The sequence below is a fragment of the Schistocerca americana genome, chromosome 4, assembly GCF_021461395.2.
Source record: "Schistocerca americana isolate TAMUIC-IGC-003095 chromosome 4, iqSchAmer2.1, whole genome shotgun sequence".
Taxonomy (NCBI): Eukaryota; Metazoa; Arthropoda; class Insecta; order Orthoptera; family Acrididae; genus Schistocerca; species Schistocerca americana.
The window spans coordinates 63,663,567-63,676,042 of record NC_060122.1 but is presented as its reverse complement, the minus strand read 5'-3'; the positions used below and the strand labels follow the sequence as shown (position 1 = coordinate 63,676,042).

At 45.9% G+C, this 12,476-nt stretch overlaps 1 protein-coding gene across 1 annotated transcript; it reads left to right on the top strand.

Annotated features, from left to right (window-relative positions):
- Positions 1–11,039: 11,039 nt before the first annotated feature.
- Positions 11,040–12,083, top strand: LOC124613260 (golgin candidate 3-like). The gene has a single exon (XM_047141951.1). It carries the CDS (start codon positions 11,040–11,042, stop codon positions 12,081–12,083), a length of 1,044 nt encoding a protein of 347 aa, XP_046997907.1.
- Positions 12,084–12,476: the final 393 nt, after the last annotated feature.

The window sequence follows — 12,476 nt, the reverse complement described above, 5'->3', positions numbered from 1 at the left end:
CTTGTGTTTACTGGGAATGCTTCCCGACGGTCGGAAGACTCCTGTTGCCGTTTAACGATTTCTTATCCCCTTTATAGTCATTCCGCTTCCTCGACGCACACTCACGTGCTTTATGTCCAAACCGTTGACAATTAAAACTTTGCGGTTGCCGACACGGGGTTTTTACGTGACCCTTCCGCCCACAGCGGTGGCATAAAGAAATGGCTCTGAGCACTATGCGACTTAACTTCTGAGGTCATTAATCACCTAGAACTTAGAACTAATTAAACCTAACTAACATAAGGACATCACACACATCCATGCCCGAGGCAGGATTCGAACCTGCGACCGTAGCGGTGGCTCGGAGCGGTGGCATACATTGACATAAACAGTCTCTGCTCATTTCGAGGCCTAGTAACACTGTCTACCTCTTGCAGATGCGTAGCTTTTCTCAGTGCCCCAGCTACATCCTGTGATTCTCCATCCTTATCCTACACGAAAATTCTGGAGAAATCCCTCTTAGGAATACGTCTAGTGCCCTGCTCTATACGTCTTTCAATAATACCGTGACCGCATCCGGCTTGCCAGTTCAACTTGGGTATTTTATCCGAAAACACTTCCACGAGGAGGAAACAGCAAAATCACTAAACGTAAACACGGTTCACGTGGAGACTAACCCCCTCCCCACTACAACCTAGACTGCTCTGCGCATGCGCGAATCTGGTAGCTTGGGAGCGCCAGAAAAAAATTTTCCGGCTAGCGTCTCGCTGCTTGTTACTGCCGCTGATAGACGCACGCTAGACCCGCTGGTAGAACAGGTAATAGGATTGTGGAAAGAGTTGAAATCAGTTTCTGCTTATAATTGTCATTTATTGTAATTTAGCCACCCTTTCACGGCTGAAGGCCTCCAACAAGAAATCTTAACAAGATAAATATCCAATTAAGATAGCAATAAAATAGTTTAAAAAACCACATACGGAAGGTGCAATTCAAATGGCTGAGGGGCACAATTAATTTCCAAAATTTTAGAATATATTATCATAGGCCTTTAAAGGCAAAAGGCCAACACGAAATCTTAAACAAAAAAAATTGAATTAAGATAGCAATAAAATAATTGAAAACCCAAAAGGCAACATATACAAGGTGCAACACAAATGACTGAGGGCCACAACTAAACATCAAACCTTAAGAATATATTACCATAGACCTTTAAAGGCAGAAGGCCAGCATGTTTAACAACAGGAAATCTTAAAAATCAACAAGATAAAAATCCGATTAAGATTGCAATAAAATAATTTAAAGAAACAACATATGCAAGGTGCAATATCAATGGCTGAGGGCCCCAATCGTACTTCAAAATTTCAAAATATATTACCATTTTTAAGCTTGAAAGATAAATTTAAAAATTAATTTGCAAAATTTTAAGGAACAAACAATAACCATTAGCCTAAAATTTAAAATAGCTGACAACAGATAATTAAACACAGGTGGCTCTCAGAAGGCCTCCAGGGAGGTCGGTCTGCCCTCGTTCACTTAGGGTGAGACAGTTGGTGAACCCAACTACACTTGAACCATGGATCGACTGACACAACTACTCGCTTCCGGTCAATCAGCACATGAGAACCCCAACTGGCAATGTTACAAACGTGATAATCCACAATGGAATACGTATTAGCTGTCAAAATTACATTCCATGTTGGACAGCGACAATAGGTGAGGAAACGGTGCTGCCTGAAATTACGTTAGTGGCCAGGGCAGGTAACCCTGGTACACTTGAATTTAAAACACGGTAATAATTAACTCGCTCAAAAGAACACTGCCTGAATTTACGTTAGTGACCAGGGCATGTAACCAGAACACTAACGGCCACAAGACAAAATTCCACTGGTGCACTCAAATCGTAGTCGACCAAAATAGTTAATTGCACCACATGGTGGCTAAATCTCAGCAGTAGAACCACTCAGTGTTGCTCACCAGAAAGCCTCTCCAACAATAAACCACTGAAGCGAACCACCACAACATGAATAGACGTGGCTTGGGTAGTTGAGACCACTACTCAACTTTGACGTCCTGAGTCGGCGAACCACGAAGCTCGTAGCGATCGGACAGCTCCACACACGCTCGGACACTGCCCAGGGACTGCCAGCAGCCCCAGCCGACTGCACCACCCAGAGAACTTCCCTCATCCGCAACAACCGACTGCTACACTTCAAGTACCCAGAAGCCCCTACACATCTCAGTTGGGCATGCTAGGTAGCAATTGATCCCATTGTGAAATAGATCTGGTTTACAATTCGGATGGTTACGAACAAAATTAGGAGTCCTGTATCATATTGTACCTGTTACAACCGAGAGCGACCGGCGAGCGGCGCCAGACAGAGAATGGAGATGCGAAGCCGCCAGGTGGGGGAGTCGCAGAAGGGATCGCTAACAATGAACAGGTAGGACAGACTAGCAAGTAGGAGACGACAGACACTACGACTGGCCAGGACACAACACGAGGCAAGCAAGCAAGAACTGAGGCGATAATCACGGCGAGACATCAACAACGCAGGAACAATCCAAACAATGGCAGTATGTATCTTCACACTCGGATTTGGAAGGCAATACGGTCGAGAAACATTCACGAACTACGGCGAGTACCAGATTGCCGGGGTAGCGCTGCATAGCTGCCTAAATACATAACGGCGGGTAATGTGATTGGCCACGGACTTCACGTGGTAGGCAGAGTGGTGCACTTGCATGATGAGGCTCGCGGCGCAGGCGCGTGCTGGAGCAAAGAGACCCCTAGTTGGTATTCATGTCCATACCGTCTGGCGCGCATTCAACTTCCGCATCTTACGATACCAGAACCATCCCCCGCCCCCACCCCCCGCCCCCCTCCCCCGCCGAAACCTGTGCGTAGGGCAGAAACGTCTCAGGCAGTGCCATGGTGGGTGGAAGGAGGGAAGAGATGGAGATCTTGTGTCGTCAACTGGCGGCGGTGCATTGGGTGGAGGGGGGGTGGGGGGGGGAAGTCCATGGAATCCATCATAACGTCGCCAGAGAGCAGGGCATCACACGGCGCCTCCAATCATTGTGGATGTGGGCAGGAGTGCCGGCGTACCTGTGGGGAGTCAGTGGCCATCAGTAGATCGGCCAACTCGAGGGCCTTGTGCACACCAGAAGGAGGCAGGGTGTTGGGGGACATAAGGTGACACGAAAGGGTATGAGGCCAGAGTTGGTTATGGTGGCGGCACTCGAGGCCCTTCTGTGTATGTATCGATGTCACATGCTGCCCATGGGTCGTGACTACTGCGGCAGGAGTCCAAGCAGCCTTGTCCCTGTATGAGCGTGCCCATACAGCCGTGCCTGGGGTGTAGTGCTGAGAGATGCGGAAGCAGGGCTCAGAAGGCGTTGGGGTCAGCAACTGGAGCAGGGTCTGTGGTTGCCGCCGATGAAGAAGTTCAGATGGACTATGACCATCAATTGGCGTAGTGCAATAAGTGCTCACGAATAAGGTGAGGGCCAACATGGTGGCAGAGGATTCTACCTCTTTTATTAGCTATTGTTTAAATGTCCTGATGAGTCATTCTGCTGTGCCACTGGAGTATAGATAGAACAGAGGGGTGCAGATGTGGCTGATACCATTTTCCTCACAGAATACGTGAAAGGAGGCTGCCATGAACTGGGAGACATTATGGAAGGCCAAGGTACGAGGCAGACCTTCAATGGCAAGAACCTGAGTCAAGGCCATGTGTCGCATCAGTCGTGGTGGACGCCACGTGCCCCACATACAGGTATCTAGAGTATACATCCACAACAAGTAATCACATCGATCCCAAGAAAAGGCCCACAAAATCGAGATGGATTTGGTCCCAGGGCTGGTGAGGCGTGGGCCAGGGTGCAACGGACTGTGAAGGGCTGGCCTGGTGTCGTGAACAGACTGTGCATCCACGGACAAAGTGTTCAATGTCGCCACCGATGCTGGACCAACACACATGCTGGTGAACCAACACCTTCATACGGGACATCCCCCAGTGTCCACACTGTAGTAAACATAAGTTACAGTGTCACAAATCAGGTGGGATGATCACTCGACAGATGTCAGCCTCTGCAGCCAAGAGAAGGTCATCCGCCACAACCAAGAACGTGTCTGAGATGTGCCGCCAGGGGCTGAATTCAGTTTTCAACTGGCAAGTCAGGCAGGTGGGCCAACCATGTGGCAGAGCACCTGATGCAGAATGGTGTCCTGGCGTGTGGCACAGGCGACCTGTGCCATCGTGACAGAAAACGCGTTCAGTGTATCATGGCGGGCCGTATCAACTTGAAAATAGAGGACTTTCTGCTGGTCGAACTCGGGATCAGCGCCTTAGGGGAGACATGCAAGGTATCTGCATTCGAGTGTTGAGAGGTGGACTTATATTGGATAATGGAAGTGTAATTGCTTAAGAACGACTCTCAGCACTGGAGACATTGAACAGTTTGCTCTGGGAGGTGTGTATGTGTGGGCCAAATAGGGCAACCAAAGACTGGCTATCAGTGAGGAGAGTGAACATCATCCGAAACAGGTAGATGTGAAACTTTTGAACGACAAACACAGTTGCCAGGGCCTCTTTCTCAATATGAGAATAGTACCTCTGGGCTGGGGATAGCGTCTTTGGTACATAAACATTGGGCTGTCCTGAGCCATCCTCATTCCTTTGATCCAGGACTACCCCAATGCCACAGGCTGAAGCATCGGCTGCCACAAGCAAGGGGTAGTGTGGAGAGAAGAGACACAGGCAAGGGGCGGACTTGAGCACGGTTTCCATGCAGAGAAAATTTTGATCACAGGCAGGAGTCCCATTGTAGGCAACGCTTTGCGACCCTAGTGATTGGGGGACTGTGCAACTTCAGTAGCCTGGGATGAGAATTTTAAGTAGTGGTTAACCTTGCCCAAAAAACCTGGAGGTCAGAAAAATCCTTCAGGTGGGGAAGGAAGATGATGGCCATGACGTGGCGATCCGACGGACGAATGCCGTCTTTACTGAGCCAGTGCCTCAGGTATTTACTTCCTGTTGAAAGAAACTATACTTTTCCAGCAGACAGCGTAAGCCTGCGGCCTGCAGGGCGTGAAATAAGGTACTGAGTCTTTGCAAATGCTCATAGTGTGACCAAGATATTATCGAGATAATTGTCACAAGCTGGGATAGGCTGTGTGAGCTGGTCCACATACCTCAGGAAAATGAAAGGCGCTTGTATCTATATAATCCGAAAGGCATGTTGATGACAACGATATTCTGGGATTGCTCATCTAAGGATAATTGGTGGTAAGCCTCCATCAGGTCGGTCTTAGAGAAGTACCAAATGCGCAGATTTGGTCAGGTCTTTCTGCCAGGGAATGCGATGTGTTTCAACCAGGGACTGTGCATTGATTGTGACCCCGAAATCCCCACATAGGCGAAGGGAGCCATTAGGTTTCCTGATCACCTCTAATGGGGTCGCCAAAGCACTCACTGTCACGGGCTAGAAGACGCCAGCAGCCTGTAATCGATCGAGCTCTTGCTTGACTGCTGGATGTAAGGCCACCAGAATGGATCGAGCTCGGAAGAACCAAGGCTGAGCATCTGGCTGGAGAGCAATGTGCGCCTGGAAATACAAACCACACGCTAAGTCAGACTGAAACAGAGAATCATAGGCCGAGCATAGGTCGAGGTCATGAATAGGGACAGCAGTGGAAAGACCTTAACTTCGTCAGAATTCGAAAAGCCAAACAGTGTGAAAGCATCTAGTCCAAAAACGTTTGTAGCCGAGGGATGGCCAACCGCCAGTAGGGTCGGGAGCTGGGGAACGTGTTTTCAGGTAGCTGGGACCGAGAACTGTCCACAGAGGGTGATTGAACGCGACCAATCGGCAAGAGGTGGGAGACAGCTCCAGGGAACTCAGGCACCAGATTGATCAAGGAGACGATGGGCCCCGAAGCCGTAGAGACCTTGGGCAGGGATAAGTCTTGACAGCGCGATGGAGGCGCTGGTGGGGAGGGCTCTACTGCTGCCACCTGTGGCCTCGCCATGGAACGCTCATTCGCCGCGTGTGCGATTTCAAAGGAGTGGGCTATGCTCAGAATATCTTCCAGCGAGGGGTTATAGTTTCGACGCAGCCATGTGGACCTCTGGTTCGGGTGCCAGGTACGTTAAACATTAATCAGTTGCAAACCCAGACCAGTCAGCCTCTCGTGGGTAGTACTTCAGTAAATCCATACAAAATCTTTAATTGAAAACGTCCCTTTACCCATTTTTCTTAGAGAAACACTTTTCTATTTCTACTGACAAAACACCAGTTGGTCTCTTTTATAAGCTTAATAAACTTATGCGAAGCAGCTTCCTTAAGTGTCAGCTTTGCGACTAGTCATATCACTAACCCTAACTTTCAAAGTCAATGGTCAAAAAAATTATGACCACCAAAACCTAAATTCCCTCCAAAAATGATATCCAATGTTTCTCCTTGGCAAACCTGCATCGAATTAGCCTACTTAAGGGTTCTATTGGGGCTACAAAATTCCCGTTAGAAACTTCTAGGACTTGTAGAGCAGAGTAAGTAGACAACATTTTGAACTGGACCCCATGTTCGTAAACGTACCGTTTTGGTGTTTCAACCGCTTCAAAACGTGTTCGTGACGCCATCACTTTTACCAGTAACTGATTAAGCGTGATCCAGTTCAAATGGTTCAAATGGCTCTGAGCACTATGGGACTCAACTGCTGCGGTCATTAGTCCCCTAGAACTTAGAATTAGTTAAACCTAACTAACCTAAGGACATCACAAACATCCATGCCCGAGGCAGGATTCGAACCTGCGACCGTAGCGGTCTTGCGGTTCCAGACTGCAGCGCCTTTAACCGCACGGCCACTTCGGCCGGCCGTGATCCAGTTCATCAGTTGCCTTACACTTGCACTCATTAACAGCCAAAGAAGTTGCTCGTGTACTCGTAGGCTAGTTCTTGTCAACGTGACGCGGTACGGCCTGTGTCTCCTTGGAGCACGACAGTCACGCCTGCTGACGGTGAAGGTACCCTTTCTCGACGCCGCTGCGTAATTGTGGCGATAAGGATGTACAATGGAGTCGGACGTTGTGGAGAACGATCTTGATAAAGGCGACGAACAGCTCTTCCATTACCGTGAGCTTCGCCATTCAGAAGGATTAGGTCGGTGTATTCTGCAAACTTGTACTCACCCTCGTTGCTCTACTACCCCCAAACATGAGGATGAGGCTCTAACCACGTCAGAGTGGTGGAACGGATGTCATATGACATCAACCGATCCGACGTAACCCGTGCATGCCCTCCCTGCTCCCCCCCCCCTCCCTGAATACTACGAATACTACCATTTGTATACCTACCTGGAAAACGTCTTTTCAAACGGCGTTAGCGTGTACTCACTCCCCCCCCCCCCCCCCCCCACACACACACACACACATACACAAGTTATATAAGTCTCTAACGGGAATTTCAGAACTTCCTGTAAACTGCAGCTGCAACCTTACTCACAGTAACAGTTGCTCCTTTTCGTACCATTGTTAAAACTAGACTACAATGTAATGCGTATAACACCATCTGGAACAATTTATGCTAGTAAATGAACAGCGTTAAGCACACTTTTAATAATTAGTTTATCTCGTCTCATTGCCGTCTCGCCGTCGGATAACGGTCCGCTCACTGATTGCCCCTCAGCATCTTTCCCGTACGGCCGCGTGGCTCGTGATCACTTTTGGTCTCAAGTATCACTGAGGATATTCAGCGTAGTTGCCATTCATGTGATTTTTGCTGAAACATGTTTCGAAACAACATTATCCCAATTTCAAGTGCTAAAAACATGGAAACCAGATAAAACAGTCCTCTTTATACCGACAGTCGTATAAGAATTACAGACGTCCTGAGCTACAATCTACCTTAAAAAAATTTAGGAACAGGTTAGAATTACTTTCAAGACTGTAAACAAATTACGACAGAGGCTGAGTCATAAGATCGACACAGGTCAGAATTGGATGAGGAAATCGGGAGTGGATGAAGTAAAGTGTTGGATTGTGAAGCGAGATATGTGGGGCAGACAGGACGGAATTTTAAAGTTAGATTTAGAGAGTATAATAATATAGAGAACGGCTCGTCAGCTGTACCAAAGCATCTCAACAATGAGCAGCATTCATTGGGGGATATAACGGAATGCAAGTGGGTGTAGCACGTTCAGCGAAAAGGTTGGTTGATATCAAATTTCGAGAGGTAGGGATTTATTGCGCCTTGAAAACGGGTGCATGGCCGTTTTAAATTAAAGGACGAAAGTGTCTGAAGGGCATTTCTGGGCACACTTTAGCGATATCCTCCTTAAGAAGCAGCCACCAACATATCTTATCTAGTGACACAGGATTTACACATGCTATTTCCGTTGAGATTGCAAGTAGTTTTAAGCTAGAATAGGCTAGGACCAAACAGGCATTTCTCAAAGATTGCTGGCGCTGATCCTTAGGCTTTAAGTAAATATCATCGTTGGTAGATGATGACAGCGGCCTTCAGTTGGCAAATGTGCCTCGGGAACGGTGGATGCACCGGCTTCTTATGTTTTATGGTTTGAGTTGATAATACACAAGTGCAGCTCGGCTTTACATTGTGTCAAGGTCTGATTTTTTTAAAAGTAGATTATAACTCAAGATGTCTGTAATCCTTATATGTCTGACGATAAAAAGAGGATTGTTTTATCTGGTTTCCTTTCTTTTAGCACTTGGAAATGGGATAACGTTGTCCCGAAACATGGTGTGGCAATAATCACACGATTGACAACTGGACTGAAATCCTCAATATTGCTTGAATAACGGTTGTATGATGGTTTCACATTAGTCATCTTTGGTCTCGCCCACTGTCGCGACTTAATCTTTCATAACTCATTCTTCTACAACATCATAAATACAATAAACTTACAAAATATTTGAAACGCCCACTAAACCCGCTGGGCAGAACAGATGATTAGAATTGTGGAAAGGGCCAAATAAGGTGTCGGTCAGGTTAACTCAAAAATGTAATTTATTGTAATTTAATAACACCTTTAAACCAAAATGGCACATAGCCGAACCTTTGGAACTACGAATGGACGTGTCTTGGGTAGTTGAAACCACTACTCTCAACTCTGACATCCTGGGACAGTGAACCACAAAGTTCGTAGTGATCGGACAGCTCCACACACGCCCTTGTAAGGGGTCCGTAGCACCTTACTATAAGTTTGCACTCGGCACAGGTCGATAGGGCAAACAATCGATAGTGTGTCGTGTTGCGAGAGCGAGTGTAGAGTTGTAGTCAGTTCCCAGGTTGCGGGCCGAGCCGTGTGGAGGCCTGTTGCTGTAATGCAAGGCTTTACCGACAAAGGGAGTGGCCATCGCCGCGGTTTAACCCCTTTGTGTTAGGATAATACGGGGAAAGTGAAAGAGTATAATTGCGAGAGTGAGCAGTGATATTTCTGTGCCAATATTTGTGGTTTCGCGTCTACCGCGCCGGTATCATTTGGATTGCAGTGTTGGATTGCAGTCTTGGATTGCAGCGTTGGATTGCAGTGATTGAATTTGCGTGTGACAATAATGAATATCGAGGAAGCCTGTGCTGAAATTAGCCATTATTAAATATGTAAGACGAAGGCAGTGGCTGTCTCCTTTTTCTTGTGTTTTAGAGACGAATATAGGTTCTTGATTAATGAAGCTGTGTTGGCGTTCTTCTTGTCACGAGACATTTCATTATTACAGCATTTGAGAAGGACAAAATGGAATGTAACAACTCCGTAGCAGTCAAATCCGATTGCAAGCCCCATTAGGTACACGATCACATTAATTAATTATTATTTGGGTTGCTATTCAGATCCCGATCGAGCGGGATACATATATCGGACGTGTTACACCCTTGGCTTACAGTGAAAGGACAAGTGCAATTTTCGGACGAATCGTAAAGAACAATAGGTAATTTTATCTTGCTTAACGCGAGAAAATATTTTTCCAATTTTGGATCGAGACAGAGCATAAACTTTGAAATCGCAACAAGAAACAGTGCATTTTGAACAATACGAAGTAATAGCATCTTACAATTGTGACTAAACTTTTTCCTTGCTATATTAGATAAGAATAATAGTGTCAATAAACTGTGTTATAATGTGCAAATGCGTAAATCTGCTTTTTGAGTAGTAAAAATCGGACAGCTTCATGTGGACCCATAAACTGTTATGCAGGCGACAATTTATTGTGGCGACGCAATTGTTGAGTGACGTCACGCAGACCCGTGTAGCAGCTGCGCCAAAGAGCTTCGATCCGCGAGGTGATTTCACATGTCATCCCAACCACCTGTGCAAGGAGTAGTTCAAGCACAGACGCACTTCACCGACGGTCTTCAGCGCGACTTCGAGACACCGAGCGCCGACCCGGCATCTAGTGGCCGAACTACAAACTACGCCCGCCTGCAGCGCCACGGAGTGGCCGGCTGAGAACTACGATGACTCGCCACAGATCTTCAGCGCAATTTCACGTGGCTTCGGCGGCAGTACAGCGCCACGCCCACTTCAAACGTCAAAACATCGCGACTCGTGGTAACGTCAGTTGGTGAGTGAAGACGACTGGTTGGCATAACATTAAATTGTAGTGCGCAGTCTTCGCGGTAAATAAACAATTGTAAACGGAAGTTCACATTAGGAAAAGTGCCCAATTACAGTAATTTCCGAAAAGTTTGGGAAACATACTCTGAAATATAGCATACTTATTTATGCAGACTGCACTGTCTAAAACTAATTATACAGATATGCTCATTGTTTTTGGGGATTTTACATTTATAGATTTTATGAGTGGTGTGATTTATCTTATTTAGAATATGTTACATAAGCTGTGTATATGAGAATTGATATTTGAAGTTATTAGGTTTTGAGAGTTGTTATGTTCGGTATTCATGCATATTGTATCAATTTTGGGATTAACTGAAAATACTGCAGGTACTGTTTGATTAGTTTCATGGTAATTAGGAGTGTTTTGGGTTACTAGAGGTTATTTTATTTTACTTGCCAGTGCATTAAAAATAAACCAAACATGTCTACTGAAGATAAGCAGGTTTGTGAGGCAGTAGTTGAATGGAAAGAGATAGGACAAGAAGACAGAGAGGATTCGGGAATCAGTGATTATGGAGTGTCATTAGATAGCCCATTAGCACATTCAACTAGTTATCCCAAGACACCGGGACAAACGATGAGAAATAAGTCCGTTTCAGAGGATGCAGATAAGTGGTCGATGTTGGTAGACTTGATAAAGGAAAATAACGCATCATTAGAGAAAGGTCTCAGAGAATCGTTAGAGAAGGGTTTGCAAGAAACTAACGCATCGTTAGAGAAGGGTTTACAAGAAACAAGAGAATCACTAAAGGGTTTACAAGAAACTAGAGAAAGCTTAGAAACGTCATTTAAGGAAACTCTAACACAAGAGCTCAAAACATTGGAAAGGAAGATAGAATGTAATCTGAAGAAGGAAATGCAGGAGTTACAAGAACGACTGAAGATGGACATCGACGAGAGAGAGAGGAAGCTACAGAAGAGCATAGACCAAGTCCAGGGAGACGTGGAGAAGATGGAAGGAAAGTTAACAAAAAAGATGGAAGACGATATTGAAGAAACGAAAGCCAAATTGGGAGAAAGAATCAACGAAGTGGAAACAAATTGCAATCATCGAATCGCCAAGGTGACGCAGATGCAGAAACAATGCAATGATGCGGTTAAGGGGATAGGAGATAGGCAAAACCAACTGGCTGTCAATCTGAGAAATGCTATAGCCGTGCAACGAGAAGAGGATAACAAGAGGGTTGCAATGGAGGAAAGGCAATTACAACAGGGAGTGCAGAAATTGGAGAGCAAGACAGAAGAAATTGATAAACGAATTAGCAATGCCACTTTAACCGTTGGGGAAGGTAGAGTCGTTACCTTGATGAACAGTGATAATCGGTACATCCAAAATAATACAGGGCAGAAATTTAGACCGAAAGGAGGGTTGCACCCAATGATATTTATGAAATGGTTAAAAGGAGTTTTCCCAGCACATCTTAAAGACTCAGACAAGATTCAGTTTGCAATAGATAGAATGTAAGGTGAGGCCTTCACTTGGGGAGTCAGGAAGAAGGAAGGGACTACTCGTTATGATCAGTTTGAAGAGGAATTCTTGAAAAAATACTGGTCCAAAAGTCATCAGTGTGTAGCAATTGTGGACCTACTCCACCGCAAGTCACTTAGTACATGGAGAGGAACGTTAAGAGAGTTTGCCGAACATTTGTGGGAATTGAACGAGACCTTGGAGCAACTCCTGAGTGATGACGTAATGATATCAGTGATAAAAAGAAGAATGAGCCGGAGAATGCAAGAAACTGTGTCCGGGAGCCTAATTAAAGATAGGGAGGCCTTGATGGAAATACTGGAACAGTTAGAATCTGTTCGATCGCAGGAACACAATCAAGCTAATGATCAAAACAGAGGGGGAAGTAAT